The 20,963-nt window shown below is 43.9% G+C and overlaps 1 protein-coding gene across 3 annotated transcripts in view; it reads left to right on the top strand.

The window, feature by feature from the left end:
- Positions 1 to 6,466, top strand: part of C2CD2 (C2 calcium dependent domain containing 2) — a 64,105-nt gene extending 57,639 nt beyond the window's left edge. For 2 of the 3 annotated variants that reach the window (XM_069760690.1, XM_069760689.1), the window contains one exon: positions 3,432 to 3,786. In XM_069760690.1, the coding sequence (XP_069616791.1) occupies positions 3,432 to 3,646 (215 nt within the window). In that variant the 3' untranslated portion in view covers positions 3,647 to 3,786. Of the gene's footprint in view, positions 1 to 3,431 lie in introns of all 3 variants that reach the window. The other variant, XM_069760688.1, reaches the window with a different exon arrangement.
- Positions 6,467 to 20,963: the final 14,497 nt, after the last annotated feature.

Consider the following 20,963-nt stretch of genomic DNA (forward strand, 5'->3'; position numbering starts at 1 on the left):
TAATATAGGCTGGATGTGAGCTCTGTGTGTCTCTCCCAGTAATATAGGCTGGTTGTCAGGTCTGTGTGTCTCTCCCAGTAATATAGGCTGGATGTGAGGTCTGTGTGTCTTTCACAGTAATATAGGCTGGATGTGAGGTCTGTGTGTCTCTCCCAGTAATATAGATTGGATGTGAGCTCTGTGTGTCTCTCCCAGTAATATAGACTGGATGTGAGGTATGTGTGTCTCTACCAGTAATATAGGCTGGAGGTGAGCTCTGTGTACCTCTCCCAGTAATATAGGCTGGATGTGAAGTCTGTGTGTCTCTCCCAGTAATATAGGCTGGATGTGAGCTGTGTGTGTCTTTCCCAGTAATATAGGCTGGCTGTGAGGTCATTGTGTCTCTCCCAGTAATATAGGCTGGATGTGAGCTGTGTGTGTCTCTCCCAGTAATATAGGCTGGATGTGAACTCTTTGTGTCTCTCCCAGTAATATAGGCTGGATGTGAGGTCAGTATGTCTCTCCTAGTAATATAGGCTGGATGTGAAGTCTGTGTGTTTTTCCCAGTAATATAGGCTGGCTGTGAGGTCAGTGTGTCTCTCCCAGTAATATAGGCTGGATGTGAGGTCTGTGAGTCTCCCAGTAATATAGGCTGGCTGTGAGGTCAGTGTGTCTCTCCCAGTAATATAGGCTGGCTGTGAGGTCAGTGTGTCTCTCCCAGTAATATAGGCTGGTTGTGAGGTCTGTGTGTCTCTCCCAGTAATATAGGCTGGATGTGAGGTCTGTGTGTCTTTCACAGTAATATAGGCTGGATGTGAGGTCTGTGTGTCTCTACCAGTAATATAGGCTGGAGGTGAGCTCTGTGTACCTCTCCCAGTAATATAGGCTGGATGTGAGGTCTGTGTGTCTCTCCCAGTAATATAGGCTGGATGTGAGCTGTGTGTGTCTCTCCCAGTAATATAGGCTGGCTGTGAGGTCAGTGTTTTTCTCCCAGTAATATAGGCTGGATGTGAGGTCTGTGAGTCTCTTCCAGTAATATAGGCTGGATGTGAGCTCTGTGTGTCTCTCCCAGTAATATAGGCTGGATGTGAGCTCTGTGTGTCTCTCCCAGTAATATAGGCTGGATGTGAGGTCTGTGTGTCTCTCCCAGTAATATAGGCTGGATGTGAGGTCTGTGTGTCTCTCCCAGTAATATAGGCTGGATGTGAGCTCTGTGTGTCTCTCCCAGTAATATAGGCTGGATGTGAGGTCTGTGTGTCTCTCCCAGTAATATAGGCTGGATGTGAGGTCAGTGTTTCTCTCCCAGTAATATAGGCTGGATGTGAGGTCTGTGAGTCTCTCCCAGTAATATAGACTGGATGTGAGGTCTGTGAGTCTCTCCCAGTAATATAGGCTGGATGTGAGCTCTGTGTGTCTCTCCCAGTAATATAGGCTGGATGTGAGCTCTGTGTGTCTCTCCCAGTAATATAGGCTGGATGTGAGGTCTGTGTGTCTCTCCCAGTAATATAGGCTGGATGTGAGCTCTGTGTGTCACCCAGTAATATAGGCTGGATGTAAAGTAACTGGTATATGTCTCTGCTAGTAATATAGGCTGGATGTGAGCTCTGTGTGTGTCTCTCAGTAATATAGGCTGGATGTGAGCTCTGTGTATCTCTCCCAGTAATACAGGCTGGATGTGAGGTCTGTGTGTCTCCCAGTAATATAGGCTGGATGTGAGCTCTGTGTATCTCTCCCAGTAATACAGGCTGGATGTGACCTCTGTGTGTCTCCCTGTAATATAGGCTGGATGTAAAGTAACTGGTATATGTCTCTGCTAGTATTATAGGCTGGATGTAGAGTTCCCCTTTCCACTCTCTGATCTGACATGTACAACCTTCTCTCCCTCCATACTGCCATCTCTAAGGCTGCCGTCACACTAGCAGTATTTGGTCAGTATTTTACATCAGTATTTGTAAGCCAAAACCAGGAGTGGAACATTTCTAAATTTTACAAACTAGAAAGTTGCTTCATTTTGTATATAGGAAACAAATAAACATAGGAACAAAAAAATAGTGCAGATTTGATAATCGCCTCTTAGTAGTAGCGCCCCCATCTGGCAGAGGGAGCATTTCTTTACACAGCTGTCTGTATCTGGAGGAAGAGAGTCAGGAGGACTCGAATATTTGCGCGTATGAATCTGGGGATAGGGGTGTCCAAAAGATGGCACCGAGGGGCGAAAACGAAAACTGGAATCTTCTTTGAGGTCTATTATATTGGCTATTTTCTTTTCTTTTTTTTTTTCTTTCTCAACTACAGGCTGCTGGGGAAAGTGTTGGGGCAAAAAATGAGAAACTGCATGCTCCTAATTTTTTATTTATTTTTTTAGAATTTTTTAATTTTTTAAAATCTGGGACATATTTTGATACGTTAAAGAAAATTGGCAAAAAAAAAACAACAAAAACCCCAAAACAAATCCTCCCCTATGGCGCTAGGATTTCTGGGAGAATGAAAGCTCCTTGTTGTCTGTCCGCTCATCTCTCATTGGTCATTTTCCTGTTTGTCTCTTTCTCATCGTCTTTCTTTCCGTCTCTTCTGTCACCTTAAGAGGATCTTTTCACCAACTTCCGTTAATTGCTCACACAGTAAGTCGCCACGTTTCCATTGCTTTTTGTGTGTCTCATTTTCGTTCCTTTCTTCACCCTTGGGCCGACATTAGTGGGGTCCGACGTGGCCGTGCGTCTGATGGGCTCACAATTTTACAAGAGCTTTTCTTTTCTGATACAGGGTTCCAAATCCTCAGCTTTTCTAGCGATGGACTAACATCATAACATTTTTGGAGCTCATTCCATAGAGATTTATGCAGCTCCTAGATCAAATTTATAGACATAGGATGTGCAATAAATGTTCGACATAGAACCCAGCTCATAAATGGGGTCCGAACTCCTCATCTCTTTGAAAACCAAGGATCAGCCATGTTTACACCTTCTCGATATCCACTGCGCATGTAGAAGGTGTAATAATAATAATATTAGCAAATGCTTCCAATCAGAAATGTAGTATAGTTCTTCTGATTTGCTGTGTCACTTATCCCATGTGCAGGCATTGCAGTAGCTTAGATATCTATGGTTACGACCACTCGCATAGTAACAGTTAGTTGCTTGTGGTCGTAACTATGGATACCTAAGCTACTGTGATGCCCTGCACATGGGGTAAGCGACATAGTGAATCAGAAGAACTATACTAGATTTCTGATATTATTATTATTACACCTAGTACATATTGGGATAGGATCTTGGAGATATTGTCTAAATCAAACATGGCTGATCTAGTTTTCCCCTTAGTGAGGCCTTGTGTGGTCTCATTTAGGATATGGCGGTCAGCGCTTTCCTGTCCTTAGTTACATACGGACCCTCAATCGTTATGTTTCTTTACCGCTGCCGTTAAACCCATAACTGACCTCCGTTTTCCCGCAGGTGGACTTTTACACAAAGGAGCAAAGCTATTTTTTCGTCGGAGGCACCAGCAGAAAGACCCTAGCATGAGTCAGTCCCACAACGACCTGGTCTACCTAGAAGGGCAGGGGACATCGGAGCATCGCAAGAAGCGCGCCACGTTGTCCCGATTCCTCAACAAGAAGCTTCTTCCTAAAAATAAACACAAAAATAAGCAAGAAGCGGAAAATCAATAACTCGGGCCTAGCCAAGATGGCTGACCAAGACGTCGCGCCCTCGTTCCCTGAGAGGAAAGATGAGGCCAACTTTAAAGACGAGGAGGACCCTCATGAACCAAGCAAAACTTATAATATCTGCTTTTGTTTTTTTTTGTCTTTTAGCTCAACACTGTGAGATTTTAGGAGCCCTTTTAGGTTGCTCGTCTCTAATGCACAATGGAGGCAGCCATTTTATGAGCTAAAGCAATACTCGTCAGAATATAGCCTAGGCATCCATTTTGTGAACTACACCGATATCAGTGCAAATGTTCTCTACTGAGGCGGCCATTGATTGCGGCGTACCTCATCCCTCCAGGGGGATATTACTGGTTAATACGGGGTTTTTTGGGTTACTAAGGGTATTTAACTACAAAATGGCTTCCGCCGTGGCGTGTGGTGGATTCACCTCAGAATGTAGGCTTTTGTCATGGAGTCGCATGTTGTATTTATGAGCCAATGGTGTTCTCCATTATACCTCTAGATGGGGGGGCAGGGGATACCTGCGATATTCGATAGTGCCACGTATACCTATACCCTCAAGCAACAGACCACCCTGAACACTAATAATGTAAATAACAGACATATTGGGGGGATTTATATGATTATTACATCATCTTTACGCCACATCTCCACTTTTTGCCGTCACATAAGAGGATACTGGTATTATAAATGGCACTTGGTGGGGCCCCCGGCTACAGAGTATTCATTGGGGCCCAGGTTGTTTGTCCCTCATCTGCTGCTTTCAAATTCTACTGGTTGCCATTGGAAACAGACTACAGTTTAGTTCCACCCCGCTGTCAGACATGTGACCTAAATGTGTCACTGTTTCCCACCGGAGAACTGCGAATGCAGCTTTGGATGTGAACAGAGAATGAAAATGTGCATCGGAAAGGGAAGCAAAAGTGCATCCGCTATTTAGTAAACGCAGGAAAAAATCCCTTTAATTCCAGATTAATGGAATTTGATAGATGGCAGACTTTCAGATATCCGGGAAAATGTAGTATGAATGTAAATATACATATGACTCCAGTTATCCAGATCATCTCAAAGTCCATCATCAGTAATGTGGACTTAAAGGGATTTGTCCCGGGTTTAGTACATACGATATGACCTTTACAACATCTTTTTATAACTCCAGTCGAGAGCTTCCGATAATCCAAAACCTCTTAAATCATAGAAAAATACATAAAATATCAAAGAGAAAGCGTTGCCTATAGCAACCACACAGCGCGTTGCTTTTTTTTGTTGGTTGCTATGGGAAAGCTATATTTTTTTTTATTCATAGCAACCAAATAGAGGCTTTCTTCTAATTACTTTGAACAGGGTTGCCCTTAGCAACCGAATAGATTACGGCTTTCGTTTTGACCCGTTTTGGGTGACCACTACCTATGTGGCCACCATTGTAGCCTCCACACAAAACTCCTGCACTGGAGCTTCACCACGGGGGAGTCTCGGGCGTATGTGTGACAGTAACATCTGCATGCCCCCTCGAAGCTTGTACCTTGAAGGGGCGGGACTTATGCAAATGTGCCAACAATTGGGCACTTCTGTGTTATTTCTGGGGTGCTGTAACAAAGACGCTGGGCAAATTTACCCACCGCTGCCCCCCAAGCCGCGTACCAAAGCACTGCCTATAGCCCTTTAGCGATTCTGCCTGCACTTTAATATGGCGGCTGCATGACGACCTGCCCATCCTGTCACCTTCTTTCCCATACACTCCTGACGGAGCCATTGGTGACATCACTGATGCCTACAGCACTTTTTTTTTTTTAACACACAAAATGGCCGCCTCCACAGCCATACTGTGATGTTGATTCCTCTCACGGGATGCTTTTTTTTTTTTCAGGAATTTCCTGCACTCGATGTGTTGAAGAGAAGCCGATATTGACTTACACAGTCTGTAAACGTAAAATCTGGACGCTTTGTAATATATTTGTATTACTTTTTTTTATGCTTTTTTTTTACTTTTTATCACCTTGCTGACAGTTTCCAGGTAGCAACAGGAATTTTTTTTTTCATTTATTTCTACCTTAATTTTTATTATTTTTTTTTTAAAAACAGTTAGCAAGCTGTTTCTATGCCAGAATTTACTTTTTTTAAATAGTTTTTAGGTAAAAAAAAAAAAACAGTAATTCCAAAAAAATAATAAATATTACAAAAAAAATATAAAGCCAAATTCAGGCGTCCATGAAACACGGGTCCGACTACGGATTGCGATTTCCGGACATACCGCTGGTCACCTCATTAGCATAAAACAGGCTGTTAAGTTCAGGTTAGGAGACTCACGGTTCATCCATGAAACTTTTAAATTCGGCCAAACTGTCTATGTTGGAAGCGGCCATGTTGACGGTTTCCACAGTTAAGTGTAGAAAATACATTACATATTAAACAGATGGAAGATTTTACATTCGGAGCCATTGTTAGTCAAAGGAAAAGCTTCACTTCGAGGATTCACCCGTAGGGCAGGAAACTGCATCACTACTAGATATTTTCTTAAAGGAGCAGTTCTAGGAGTTTTTTTTTTTTTTTTGGGGGGGGGGGTGGAGGGGCCGAGTGAGGGTGATCAATCTGTGAAAAAATGTGTGTGATTGTGCCCTCGATCTGTAGGAATTTGGAAACTATGCAGCAAGTGCGCTTTACACACTGTAGTCCGTACAAATGAAGGATTCCTGTCACTTTAAGGGGAACTCCATCTGAAATCATAGCACTAGTGGACAAATGATCACAGGCTCAAATGCCCTAGGGGGCCTACAAAAAATTTTTTATAAAAAAGTTTTGAATTTAAAAAAAAAAAAACAACTAAAATTTTAACCCATTTTCTCCCCATCCAAAAAAAAAATAAAAAAATCCAAAGTCCGTCAAAGTCTGATTTATCAAAATAAAAATAAAAGGAAATAAAAAAAACTCCAGAGCTGCGGTATTTTTTTTTTTTTTTTTTTAGAAAGTTTGGAGAATATTTTTATTGCAATTTTTTAATGTATCCCACAACAAAAAAAAAAAGAAAACTACGGAAAAAAACCAACTCATCCACGGAAAAATAAAAGCATTCTCAGAAAATGGCGACACGGAGATCTTTTTTTTTTTTTGTTTAATTTAATTAAGAATTTTTTAATTCACTAAAATAATAATAAAAAAAAAAAAACTATGTAATTTCGGTATCGAATCTGGCGAATCACGGCGCTAGATAATTTTTGCCGCACAATAAACACTGTGAAAACGAAACCCCCCCCCCCCAAAAAAATGGCGGGATTGTATTCATTTTTTTCATCATTTTATCACACTTGAAAAAAATTTTTTTTTTTTAAGTACATTGTATGATAACATTTTAAGGATGCCGTTAAAAAATACAAATGGTCCTGCAAAAAAAAAAAAAAAAAAAAAAACAACTGGCGAAGGAAAAATAAAAAAGTTATTTCTCTTGGAAGACAAAAGGAAAAAAAAAAAACAAAAGCAAAAAATTTAGAGAAGAGGTTAAGTGATCAAATCTTACACCACGGAGACCATCATGGATCTAGAAATAAAGGTTTATTGATAACACCCATTGATATGATTGGGCACTGTGTAATACTTCATTTCTCCTGCGGGGGAGCTGCAGGAAAAAGTGAATACTTCTTGCCAAGCTGACCACCGATTACATCTGATCATTACGGATTTTTTTTTTTGTGACCAGCTCATTTTTAAAGGGATTGTCTAAATGCAGAGAACCCCCATTATCTCCATCTCTAGATTTTACAATTCTGGAAATTTCTTAATCTCAAAATAATGTTTGTTTTTTTTTGTAATTTTTTTTTTTAAAGTGACAGGAACTCGGAATTTTGCCCGCCATGTGGAAACGCACTAAATGTGTACCTGCGACAGCATTAATGCGCCGGACGGTCTGGCGCTCCTGTAGTGATTGACGCGTGAGTGAATGAAGAGTGAAGTGTGTTCATATGAGAGAAAAAAAAAAAAGCGGGTATCGACTTCTGGTAACAGAAAGAAGAAAAAAAATAAAACACTGATTAACCCCTCAGCTGCTGGCGCTCTTTACGGACTTCTCAGGCGGACAATGAAGGGGTTAACTGTCCTGCTGTGTAAACTCTGCGTTAATAGCCATATGAAACGATTATGCAAAAATTCTAACGTACATGATCTAATATTTAATGCCGTGTTACTATAGGAATGATCTATTTTTTTTTTTTCCCTCGAGTTTACATTTGAAGTCTGCAGAGGATTTTTATTTTATTCTATATCCATTTATTATCTCATTATTAAGATTACAAATTGTATATGTTCTGTATTAAAAGGAGAAAAAAAAATCTCACTGCTCAGCGTGTTCTCATGAATTAGAAAAAAAGTTGTTTTTTTCCGCTCTGTATCTCCTTGTGTTTTTTTTTTTTTATATTTATAACTGTTTTTCTTTTCCACTTTTTTAATTATTCTTTTTGTTACTATTTAATTGGTATTATATTTATAGTTATTTTTTTATATTTCGTATTTAACTATTTTTTTTACTATTTAATTCTGTATTTTTTTTTTTTTTTTGCTGTTTTACTTTTTATTTACTTTTTCATTTATAGGTTTAAGTATATTTTTTACCCATTTATATATGTACTTTTTTTTTTTTTTACTTATTCTATTTATTATATTGTTGTCATTTTCTTTACTATATTTTTCACTATTTTTTTTTTTTACTATTAAATTCTGTATTGTTTTTTTTTGTTGCTATTTTACATTTTGTTTACTTTTTCATTTATTGGTTTAGTAACATAGTAACATAGTTAGTAAGGCCGAAAAAAGACATTTGTCCATCCAGTTCAGCCTATATTCCATCATAATAAATCCCCAGATCTACGTCCTTCTACAGAACCTAATAATTGTATGATACAATATTGTTCTGCTCCAGGAAGACATCCAGGCCTCTCTTGAACCCCTCGACTGAGTTCGCCATCACCACCTCCTCAGGCAAGCAATTCCAGATTCTCACTGCCCTAACAGTAAAGAATCCTCTTCTATGTTGGTGGAAAAACCTTCTCTCCTCCAGACGCAAAGAATGCCCCCTTGTGCCCGTCACCTTCCTTGGTATAAACAGATCCTCAGCGAGATATTTGTATTGTCCCCTTATATACTTATACATGGTTATTAGATCGCCCCTCAGTCGTCTTTTTTCTAGACTAAATAATCCTAATTTCGCTAATCTATCTAGGTATTGTAGTTCTCCCATCCCCTTTATTAATTTTGTTGCCCTCCTTTGTACTCTCTCTAGTTCCATTATATCCTTCCTGAGCACCGGTGCCCAAAACTGGACACAGTACTCCATGTGCGGTCTAACTAGGGATTTGTACAGAGGCAGTATAATGCTCTCATCATGTGTATCCAGACCTCTTTTAATGCACCCCATGATCCTGTTTGCCTTGGCAGCTGCTGCCTGGCACTGGCTGCTCCAGGTAAGTTTATCATTAACTAGGATCCCCAAGTCCTTCTCCCTGTCAGATTTACCCAGTGGTTTCCCGTTCAGTGTGTAATGGTGACATTGATTCCCTCTTCCCATGTGTATAACCTTACATTTATCATTGTTAAACCTCATCTGCCACCTTTCAGCCCAAGTTTCCAACTTATCCAGATCCATCTGTAGCAGAATACTATCTTCTCTTGTATTAACTGCTTTACATAGTTTTGTATCATCTGCAAATATCGATATTTTACTGTGTAAACCTTCTACCAGATCATTAATGAATATGTTGAAGAGAACAGGTCCCAATACTGACCCCTGCGGTACCCCACTGGTCACAGCGACCCAGTTAGAGACTATACCATTTATAACCACCCTCTGCTTTCTATCACTAAGCCAGTTACTAACCCATTTACACACATTTTCCCCCAGACCAAGCATTCTCATTTTGTGTACCAACCTCTTGTGCGGCACGGTATCAAACGCTTTGGAAAAATCGAGATATACCACGTCCAATGACTCACCGTGGTCCAGCCTATAGCTTACCTCTTCATAAAAACTGATTAGATTGGTTTGACAGGAGCGATTTCTCATAAACCCATGCTGATATGGAGCTAAACAGTTATTCTCATTGAGATAATCCAGAATAACATCCCTCAGAAACCCTTCAAATATTTTACCAACAATAGAGGTTAGACTTACTGGCCTATAATTTCCAGGTTCACTTTTAGAGCCCTTTTTGAATATTGGCACCACATTTGCTATGCGCCAGTCCTGCGGAACAGATCCTGTCGCTATAGAGTCCCTAAAAATAAGAAATAATGGTTTATCTATTACATTACTTAGTTCTCTTAGTACTCGTGGGTGTATGCCATCCGGACCCGGAGATTTATCTATTTTAATCTTATTTAGCCGGTTTCGCACCTCTTCTTGGGTTAGATTGGTGACCCTTAATATAGGGTTTTCATTGTTTCTTGGGATTTCACCTAGCATTTCATTTTCCACCGTGAATACCGTGGAGAAGAAGGTGTTTAATATGTTAGCTTTTTCCTCGTCATCTACAACCATTCTTTCCTCACTATTTTTTAAGGGGCCTACATTTTCAGTTTTTATTCTTTTACTATTGATATAGTTGAAGAACAGTTTGGGATTAGTTTTACTCTCCTTAGCAATGTGCTTCTCTGTTTCCTTTTTGGCAGCTTTAATTAGTTTTTTAGATAAAGTATTTTTCTCCCTATAGTTTTTTAGAGCTTCAATGGTGCCATCCTGCTTTAGTAGTGCAAATGCTTTCTTTTTACTGTTAATTGCCTGTCTTACTTCTTTGTTTAGCCACATTGGGTTTTTCCTATTTCTAGTCCTTTTATTCCCACAAGGTATAAACCGCTTACACTGCCTATTTAGGATGTTCTTAAACATTTCCCATTTATTATCTGTATTCTTTTATCTGAGTATATTTTTTATCCATTTATATTTGTACTGTTTTTTGTTTTGCAGGTTTTTTACTTATTCTATTTAATATATAAGTCTTGTATCAGAAGTTCCTAAAACTGTGACTCCTGCTGGGAAGTCAATTGCGCCGGCGACGGCTGACGTGTCTTTTCCAATGGGGTCCTGTGGGCATCATGCCCCGTCTTCCGATACCTTCCACTGAGCCTAGTCCATAAGCTACAGTGGCTGACAAGGGTGCGGGCCACAGTACTGGACACGAGCCCAACATGGCTCAGCAAATATAAACTGGCAAAACTCAGAGCCCAAGTGTCAGTCCCGTACTCAGTCCCTCTAATAAGAGAGGAAGAGGAGCCGGCAAAAGATACAGCGAAGGATCGGTTAGAGAGATGGGAGGAGAACCAGGAGAGGCCGATGGCGCGGAGCATAGTGAGGAGGAGCTGATGATCCACAGTGTCGAATGCTGCGGAGAGATCCAACAGAATTAGCATGGAGTAGTGACCATTAGATTTAGCTGTTACTAGGTCATTAGAGACTTTAGTGAGGGCAGTGTCAGTAGAGTATAAGGGTACTTTCACACTAGCGTTTTCTGCAATCCGTCACAATGCGTCGTTTTGCAGAAAAAACGCATCCTGCAAAAGTGCTTGCAGGATGCGTTTTTTCCCCATAGACTTGCATTGACGACGCATTTGCGACGGATTGCCACACGTCGCATCCGTCGAGCGACGGATGCGTCGTGCTTCTGCGGACCGTCGGGAGCAAAAAACGCTACATGTAATGTTTTTTTCTCCTGACAGATCGCTTTTTCCGACCGCGCATGCGCCGCCGGAACTCCGCCCCCACCTCCCCGCACCTTACAATGGGGCAGCGGATGCGCCGGAAAAATGCATCCGCTGCACCCGTTGTGCAATGCAGCAAACGCTAGTGTCGGAATCTCTCCCCGACGCATTGCGACGGGGAGATTCCGATGCTAGTGTGAAAGAAGCCTTAGGCTATGTGCACACGTTCAGGATTTTTCGCATTTTTTCGTGGTAAAAACGCTATGAAAACTCATTAAAAACGCATACATTATGCATCCTATCATTTAGAATGCATTCTGCATGTTTTGTGCACATGATGCGTTTTTTTCCACGAAAAAAACGCATCGCGGTAAAAAAAAGCAGCGTGTTCATTAATTTTGCGGATTTTCTGCTTTTTTCCTGCTATTCTATGCATTTGGGAAAAAACGCGGTAAAATCACGGTAAAAACGCATGCGGAATTCTGGCAGACAGGGCCGGCGTCAGCACCCGACACAGCGGGCAAATGCCGGGGCCCTGGGGAGAGAGGGGGGCCCACGCTGTCATAGATACAGCTGGGAGAGCAGAGCAGGAGATAACATGCTCTCTCCCCCCACAAAGTCACTGCTGGCTGCGTTCTCTTAACCCCTATGTGCCAGCTCTGACACAAGCATCTTCTCACTCAGTCAGTGCAGCCAGGCAGGCACACATAGGGGTTAACAGAAGGCAGCCAGTGTGACATTGTGGGCGGAGAGAGCACATTCTCTGCTCTCCCCCCTGGGTGGCTGCAGACAGTGCTGAAGTTTATCAGGCAGATTCCGGAGGAGCTCCGTCCTACCAGTGCCTGAGTGAGTGCAAAGGTATCCAGCAGTGGTTGCAGATGGACTTGTGGCTCAGTCTGCTGCTGTGTTTCTCCGCTGCCTAAAAATGTGGGTGATGTCTGGAGGAGCAGCTGGTGGGGTGCAGCCTGTAGCCGCCCAGCTCACCCAGAATACATGCATGCTGCACCAAACCTGCACCAGCATTAACCCCTTCCCATCTGTATGAAGGTTATTGCTGAACCTTAAAGATAACAATCCGACCCGCATAAATGGGGTTAACCAGATGCCAGGAGGAAGGGGAGCTGCTGCCATGGATAAATCTGAGCTGTGGGCTGTATGTTGGGGCCCCGTGGCCCCAGGCTGGTGACTGGAGGGACTCTGCCCAGTGCTGGCATGTGGGTGATTTCTGCTCCGGAGTCTCAGCTTCTCTCCTCCAGGTCACACTGTGCAGTCACAGCAACATTGGTTGTGTCTGTCCAGGTCCCAGCAGCTGCCACTGCTCCCACCAAGGACATGGCATCACTTAACCCTTCCCCTGCAGCCACCGGCAACAAATCCACATTATTCCTTGATTAAATCAGGTTCCAACCCAATAGAGGAGCAGACATTTCCTGCTGCCATTAGGGTCCGGGAGGGGGTGACATTGGCTGCCCTGCTACTCTGTAGTGGGGGGTGACAAGTGTAACATGGGGCAACGATGATGGAGAAATGCACAGGATAATAGTGAGAGCGACAGAGGGCAGTGTATGGTATGGAGCAGTCAGGGGGTGGGCTGCAGGATCCCCCCATACTGTACATGACTGCTCAGGACAGGGAGGCGTTTAATGAGCTTCTAATGACAGGGCACTAATTGGGTCATTAGGGTTTGTGGAAAGGATTCAGCATCAGGTCCCTCATTAATGCCCGAGCCGCCTGTTACTTTGTAGCACAGATCTGTTGGGGCCGCAAAACCAAACAACGTTGTTTATGTAGAAAAGTCTTTGTTTCATAGAAAAACTCAAAACAGAAAAGCACCTCTCCTGTATATATACACTGCACAGCACCTTTCCTCCTGTATATATACACTGCACAGCACCTCTCCTGTATATATACACTGCACATCACCTTTCCTCCTGTATATATACACTGCACAGCACCTCTCCTGTATATATACACTGCACAGCACCTTTCCTCCTGTATATATACACTGCAGAATTTACAATAGCTGTCACTCATGTAAGAAGTGAAATATGGCATTGTACTATACATTTCTCTGCCGTATCTGTGCATCATAAATCGGGGTATGTGTTAGAGGGGGGGGCCCACTGAGACTCTTTCGCCCGGGGCCCTCGAAAACCTGGAGCCGGCCCTGCTGGCAGATATGTCCGGTTTTTGTCAGGAAAATTTCTGCAAGAAATCCTGACGTGTGCACTTACCCTAAAGAGCGGAAGCCAGATTGTAAGGCTATGTGCACACAATGTCTGGGTCCACTGTGGATTATTCCGCAGCGGATTCCAGAAGATTTGATAAATCCGCAGTGAAAAAACGCTGCGGATTTATCGCGTTTTCCACTGTGGATTCACAACTGCGGTTTTCCATAAGGGCAGTTGTAAATCCGCTGCGGAAAACGCACAAAGAAGTGACATGCTGCGGAATGAAAACCGCTGCGTTTCCGTGCGTTTTTTTCCGCAGCATGTGCACAGCGTTTTTTGTTTCCCATAGGTTTACATTGAACTGTAAACGCATGGGAAACTGCTGCGGATCCGCATCTGCAGAAACGTGTTTTCCGCATCGTGTGCACATATCCTAAGGGGTCGAGAAGAGCGTTATCGGAGAGATAGCGGGTGAGACGGGAGTGGACCAGGCGCTCGAGGAGTTTAGAGATGAAGGGAAGATTAGAGACAGGTGTATAGTTAGCGGCACAGTTTTGGTCGAGGGATGGTTTCTTAAGTAATGGATGTATGATGGCATGCTTAGGGTATATGCTCACGTGCGGATTTTTCCGCGCAGATTCTGAAAAATCCGCAGGTAAAACGCCCTGCATTTTACCTGCAGATTACCTGTGGTTTTTGTGCGGTTATCACCTGCGTTTTTACACCTGCGGATTCCAATTATGGAGCAGGTGTAAACCGCTGCGGAATCCGCACAAAGAATTGACATGCTGCGGAATAAACAGTGCTACGTTTCCATGCGCAATTTGCACTGCGGATTTTGTTTTCCATAGGTTTACATGGTCCTGTAGAACACATGGGAAACTGCTGCGAATCCACAGCGTCCAATCCGCAACGTGTGCACGGAGCCTTAAATGAGGAGGGAAAGATCAAATCCAGTGGTGTGAAGAGGCGTCTGCCGCCTTCCTGATTTCCTGTTCTTTTGGATGTTTCTCACACACAAATGTTTCACATCACCAACCGAGCGCTTCTGCTTTCCCGCGGTTGAGCAAAACATACTGCACATGTGCGAGAAACCGTATGACTGCGCCGGCGCGATATCTCACAGCGACCTGCGTCATCCACGTGAAGGACTGCGTGCAGCAGCCGAGGAGAGGGGGCGGAGTGAGAGAACCGAAGCCACGCCCATCGGACCCTATTAGCATACATCGCGGGAGAAATATAAAAGGTTTTTATGGGTGATACATGGGGAGTCGGGGTTACATAAGCATTTAGGGAATGAATCAAATGATATTTTCAGCTGGTAGGACAGAAAAGTGGTGACAGGTTCCCTTTAATTAAAGATGCAACGCTGCGTCTTCAGTTAGGGGTGAGATCAGCGGGCGCCCATGAGTTTGGGAAATTTGAGCTCTGGGGGGTCGGAACCACCATTATTCAGCCGATCGAGGTGCCAGCTGTGCTATACAGCCTAGCTAGCGCCAGCAGCTTAACCCCTTAGATGCTACCATCAATTGTGAGCGCAGCATTCAAAGAGGTTTTCTGGTTTTGGAAAACTTCTGTCCCACGGGTGCAGGGTTTTTGGTTTTTTTTAACGTCCTTTGCTCGCCGTCCCGCTGACCCTGACCGCTAGACCAGGGTCCCGCACCCCGAACGCCTCATCTCTAATCCTAGGTTCAAGTGTCCTAGAGAAAGAGGATTTAACCCCTTCCCGACCCATGACGCCACGTAGGCGTCATGAAAGTCGGTGCCAATCCGACCCATGACGCCTATGCGGCGTCATGGAAAGATCGCGTCCCTGCAGGCCGGGTGAAAGGGTTAACTCCCATTTCACCCGATCTGCAGGGACAGGGGGAGTGGTAGTTTAGCCCAGGGGGGGTGGCTTCACCCCCTCGTGGCTACGATCGCTCTGATTGGCTGTTGAAAGTGAAACTGCCAATCAGAGCGATTTGTAATATTTCACCTATTATAACGGGTGAAATATTACAATCCAGCCATGGCCGATGCTGCAATATCATCGGCCATGGCTGGAAATACTAATGTGCCCCCACCCCACCGATCGCCCCCGCAGCCCCCCGATCTGGCCGGTACACTGCTCCGGCTCCCCTCCGTCCAGTGCTCCGCTCCCCCCCGTGCTCTTGTCCGCTCCCCCCGTGCTCCAATCACCCCCCCGTGCTCCAATCACCCCCCTGCACTCCGATCCACCCCCCCCCCGGTGCTCCGTTCCACCCCCCCGTGCTCCATTCCAGCCCCCCGTGCTCCGTTCCACTCCTCCCGCGCTCCGATTCCCCCCCCCCGTGCTCCGATTCCCCCCCCGTGCTCCGATCCCCCCCCCCCGTGGTCCCCCCCCCACCCCATCATACTTACCGATCCAGCCGGGGTCCCGTCCGTCTTCTCCCTGGGCGCCGCCATCTTCCAAAATGGCGGGCGCATGTGCAGTGCGCCCGCCGAATCTGCCGGCCGGCAGATTCGTTCCAAAGTGCATTTTGATCACTGAGATATAATCTATCTCAGTGATCAAAATAAAAAAAATAATAAATGACCCCCCCCCCTTTGTCACCCCCATAGGTAGGGACAATAAAAAAATAAAGAAATTTTTTTTTTCCACTAATGTTGGGTTAGGGGTAGGGTTAGGGTTAGGGTTAGGGCTAGGGGTAGGGGTAGGGTTAGGGGTAGGGTTAGGGCTAGGGTTAGGGCTAGGGGTAGGGTTAGGGCTAGGGTTAGGGTTTCGGTATGTGCACACGTATTCTGGTCCTCTGCGGATTTTTCCGCTGCGGATTTGATAAATCCGCAGTGCTAAACCGCTGCGGATTTATGGCGGATTTACCGCGTTTTTTTCTGCGCATTTCACTGCGGTTTTACAACTGCGATTTTCTATTGGAGCAGTTGTAAAACCGCTGCGGAATCCGCACAAAAGAAGTGACATGCTGCGGAATGTAAACCGCTGCGTTTCCGTGCAGTTTTTCCGCAGCATGTGTACAGCGATTTTTGTTTCCCATAGGTTTACATTGAACTGTAAACTCATGGGAAACTGCTGCGGATCCGCAGCGTTTTCCGCAGCGTGTGCACATACCTTTAGAATTAGGCTATGTGCACACGGTGCGGATTTGGCTGCGGATTCGCAGCAGTGTTCCATCAGGTTTACAGTACCATGTAAACATATGAAAAACCAAATCCGCTGTGCCCATGGTGCGGAAAATACCGCGCGGAAACGCTGCGTTGTATTTTCCGCAGCATGTCAATTCTTTGTGCGGATTCCGCAGCGTTTTACACCTGTTCCTCAATAGGAATCCGCAGGTGAAATCCGCACAAAAAACACTGGAAATCCGCGGAAAATCCGCAGGTAAAACACAGTGCCTTTTACCCGCGGATTTTTCAAAAATGGTGCGGAAATATCTCACACGAATCCGCAACGTGGGCACATAGCCTTAGGGTTGGGTTGGAATTAGGGTTGTGGTTAGGGTTAGGGGTGTGTTGGGGTTAGGGTTGTGGTTAGGGGTGTGTTGCGGTTAGGGGTGTGATTAGGGTTATGGCTACAGTTGGGATTAGAGTTAGGGGTGTGTTGGGGTTAGTGTTGGAGGTAGAATTGAGGGGTTACCACTGTTTAGGCACATCAGGGGTCTCCAAACGCAACATGGCGCCACCATTGATTCCAGCCAATCTCGTATTCAAAAAGTCAAATGGTGCTCCCTCACTTCCGAGCCCTGACGTGTGCCCAAACAGTGGTTTACCCCCACATATAGGGTACCAGCATACTCAGGACAAACTGCGCAACAATTACTGGGGTCCAATTTCTCCTGTTACCCTTGTGAATCTAAAAAAATGCTTGCTAAAACATAATTTTTGAGGAAAGAAAAATGATTTTTTATTTTCACGGCTCTGCGTTGTAAACGTCTGTGAAGCACTTGGGGGTTCAAAGTGCTCACCACATATCTAGATAAGTTCCTTGGGGGGTCTAGTTTCTAAAATGGGGTCACTTGTGGGGGTTTCTACTGTTTAGGCACACCAGGGGCTCTGCAAACGCAACGTGACACCCGTAGACCATTCCATCAAAGTCTGCATTTCAAAAGTCACTACTTCCCTTCTGAGCCCCGACGTGTGCCCAAACAGTGGTTTACCCCCACTCATGGGGTATCAGCGTATTCAGGAGAAACTGGACAACAACTTTTGGGGTCCAATTTCTCCTGTAACCCTTGGGAAAATAAAAAATTCTGGGCTAAATAATTATTTTTGAGGAAAGAAAACGTATTTATTATTTTCACGGCTCTGCATTATAAACTTCTATGAAGCACTTGGGGGTTCAAAGTGCTCACCACACATCTAGATAAGTTCCTTTGGGGGTCTAGTTTCCAAAATGGGGTCACTTGTGGGGGGTTTCTACTGTTAAGCCACATCAGGGGCTCTGCAAACGCAACGTGACGCCCACAGAGCATTCCATCAAAGTCTGCATTTCAAAACGTCACTACTTCACTTCCGAGCCCCGGCATGTGCCCAAACAGTAGTTTACCCCCACATTTGGGGTATCACCGTACTCAGGAGAAACTGGACAACAACTTTTGGGGTCAAATTTCTTCTGTAACCCTTGGGAAAATAAAAAATTCTGGGCTAAATAATTATTTTTGAGGAAAGAAAACGTATTTATTATTTTCACGGCTCTGCATTATAAACTTCTATGAAGCACTTGGGGGTTCAAAGTGCTCACCACACATCTAGATAAGTTCCTTTGGGGGTCTAGTTTCCAAAATGGGGTCACTTGTGGGGGGTTTCTACTGTTAAGCCACATCAGGGGCTCTGCAAACGCAATGTGACGCCCACAGAGCATTCCATCAAAGTCTGCATTTCAAAACGTCACTACTTCACTTCCGAGCCCCGACATGTGCCCAAACAGTGATTTACCCCCACATATGGGGTATCAGCATACTCAGGAGAAACTGGACAACAACTTTTGGGGTCAAATTTCTCCTGTTACCCTTGGGAAAATAAAAAATTGCAGGCTAAAAGATCATTTTTGAGAAAATAATTTTTTTTTTTTATTTTCATGGCTCTGCGTTATAAACTTCTGTGAAGCACTTGGGGGTTCAAAGTCCTCACCACACATCTAGATTAGTTCCTTTGGGGGTCTAGTTTCCAAAATGGTGTCATTTCTGGGGGATCTCCAATGTTTAGGCACACAGGGGCTCTCCAAACGTGACATGGTGTCCGCTAATGATTGGAGCTAATTTTCCATTTAAAAAGTCAAATGGCGTGCCATCCCTTCCGAGCCCTGCCGTGCGCCCAAACAGTGGTTTACCCCCACATATGGGGTATCAGCATACTCAGGACAAACTGGACAACAATATTTGGGGTCCAATTTCTCCTATTATCCTTGGCAAAATAGGAAATTCCAGGCTAAAAAATCATTTTTGAGGAAAGAAAAATTATTTTTTATTTTCATGGCTCTGCGTTATTAAAGGGACTCTGTCACCTGAATTTGGCGGGACTGGTTTTGGGTCATATGGGCGGAGTTTTTGGGTGTTTGATTCACCCTTTCCTTACCCGCTGGCTGCATGCTGGCTGCAATATTGGATTAAAGTTCATTCTCTGTCCTTCATAGTACACGCCTGCGCAAAGCAATCTTGCCTTGTGCAGGCGTGTACTATGGAGGACAGAGAATGAACTTCAATCCAATATTGCGGCCGCATGCAGCCAGCGGGTAAGGAAAGGGTGAATCAAACACCCAAAAACTCCGCCCATATGACCCAAAACCAGTCCCGCCAAATTCAGGTGACAGGTTCCCTTTAACTTCTGTGAAGCACCTGGGGGTTTAAAGTGCTCAATATGCATCTAGATAAGTTCCTTGGGGGGTCTAGTTTCCAAAATGGGGTCACTTGTGGGGGAGCTCCAATGTTTAGGCACACAGGGGCTCTCCAAACGCGACATGGTGTCCGCTAACAATTGGAGCTAATTTTCCATTCAAAAAGTCAAATGGCGCGCCTTCCCTTCCGAGCCCTGCCGAGTGCCCAAACAGTGGTTTACCCCCACATATGAGGTATTGGCGTACTCGGGAGAAATTGCCCAACAAATTTTATGATCCATTTTATCCTACTGCCCATGTGAAAATGAAAAAATTGAGGCGAAAATAATTTTTTTGTGAAAAAAAAGTACTTTTTCATTTTTACAGATCAATTTGTGAAGCACCTGAGGGTTTAAAGTGCTCACTAGGCATCTAAATAAGTTCCTTGGGGGGTCTAGTTTCCAAAATGGGGTCACTTGTGGGGGAGCGCCAATGTTTAGGCACACAGGAGCTATCCAAACGCGACATGGTGTCCGCTAACGATGGAAATAATTTTTCATTCAAAAAGTCAAATGGCGCTCCTTCCCTTCCGAGCCTTACCATGTGCCCAAACAGTGGTTTACCCCCACATGTGAGGTATTGGTGTACTCAGGAGAAATTGCCCAACACATTTTAGGATCCATTTTATCCGGTTACCCATGTGAAAATGAAAAAATTGAGGCTAAAAGAATTTTTTTGTGAAAAAAAAGTACTTTTTCATTTTTGCGGATCAATTTGTGAAGCACCTGGGGGTTCAAAGTGCTCACTATGCATCTAGATAAGTTCCTTGGGATGTCTAGTTTCCAAAATGGGGTCACTTGTGGGGGAGCTCCAATTTTTAGGCACACGGGGGCTCTCCAAACGTGACATGGTGTCCGCTAAAGAGTGGAGCCAATTTTTCATTCAAAAAGTCAAATGGCGCTCCTTCCCTTCCAAGCCCTGCCGTGCGCCCAAACAGTGGTTTACCCCCACATATGAGGTATCAGCGTACTCAGGACAAATTGGACAACAACTTTCGTGGTTCAGTTTCTCCTTTTACCATTGGGAAAATAAAAAAATTGTTGCTAAAAGATAATTTTTGTGACTAAAAAGTTAAATGTTCATTTTTTCCTTCCATGTTGCTTCTGCTGCTGTGAAGCACCTGAAGGGTTAATAAACTTCTTGAATGTGGTTTTGAGTACCTTGAGGGGTGCAGTTTTTAGAATGGTGTCACTTTTGGGTATTTTCAGCCATATAGACCCCTCAAACTGACTTCAAATGTGAGGTGGTCCCTAAAAAAAATGGTTTTGTAAATTTCGTTGTAAAAATGACAAATCGCTAGTCAAATTTTAACCCTTATAACTTCCTAACAAAAAAAAATTTTGTTTCCAAAATTGTGCTGATGTAAAGTAAACATGTGGGAAATGTTATTTATTAACTATTTTGTGTCACATAACTCTCTGGTTTAACAGAATAAAAATTCAAAATGTGAAAATTTCCGTTTTTATCACAAATAAACGCAGAATTTATTGACCTAAATTTACCACTAACATGAAGCCCAATATGTCACGAAAAAACAATCTCAGAACCGCTAGGATCCGTTGAAGCGTTCCTGAGTTATTACCTCATAAAGGGACACTGGTCAGAATTGTAAAAAACGGCC

Source organism: Ranitomeya imitator, chromosome 3 (assembly GCF_032444005.1).
Source record: "Ranitomeya imitator isolate aRanImi1 chromosome 3, aRanImi1.pri, whole genome shotgun sequence".
Taxonomy (NCBI): Eukaryota; Metazoa; Chordata; class Amphibia; order Anura; family Dendrobatidae; genus Ranitomeya; species Ranitomeya imitator.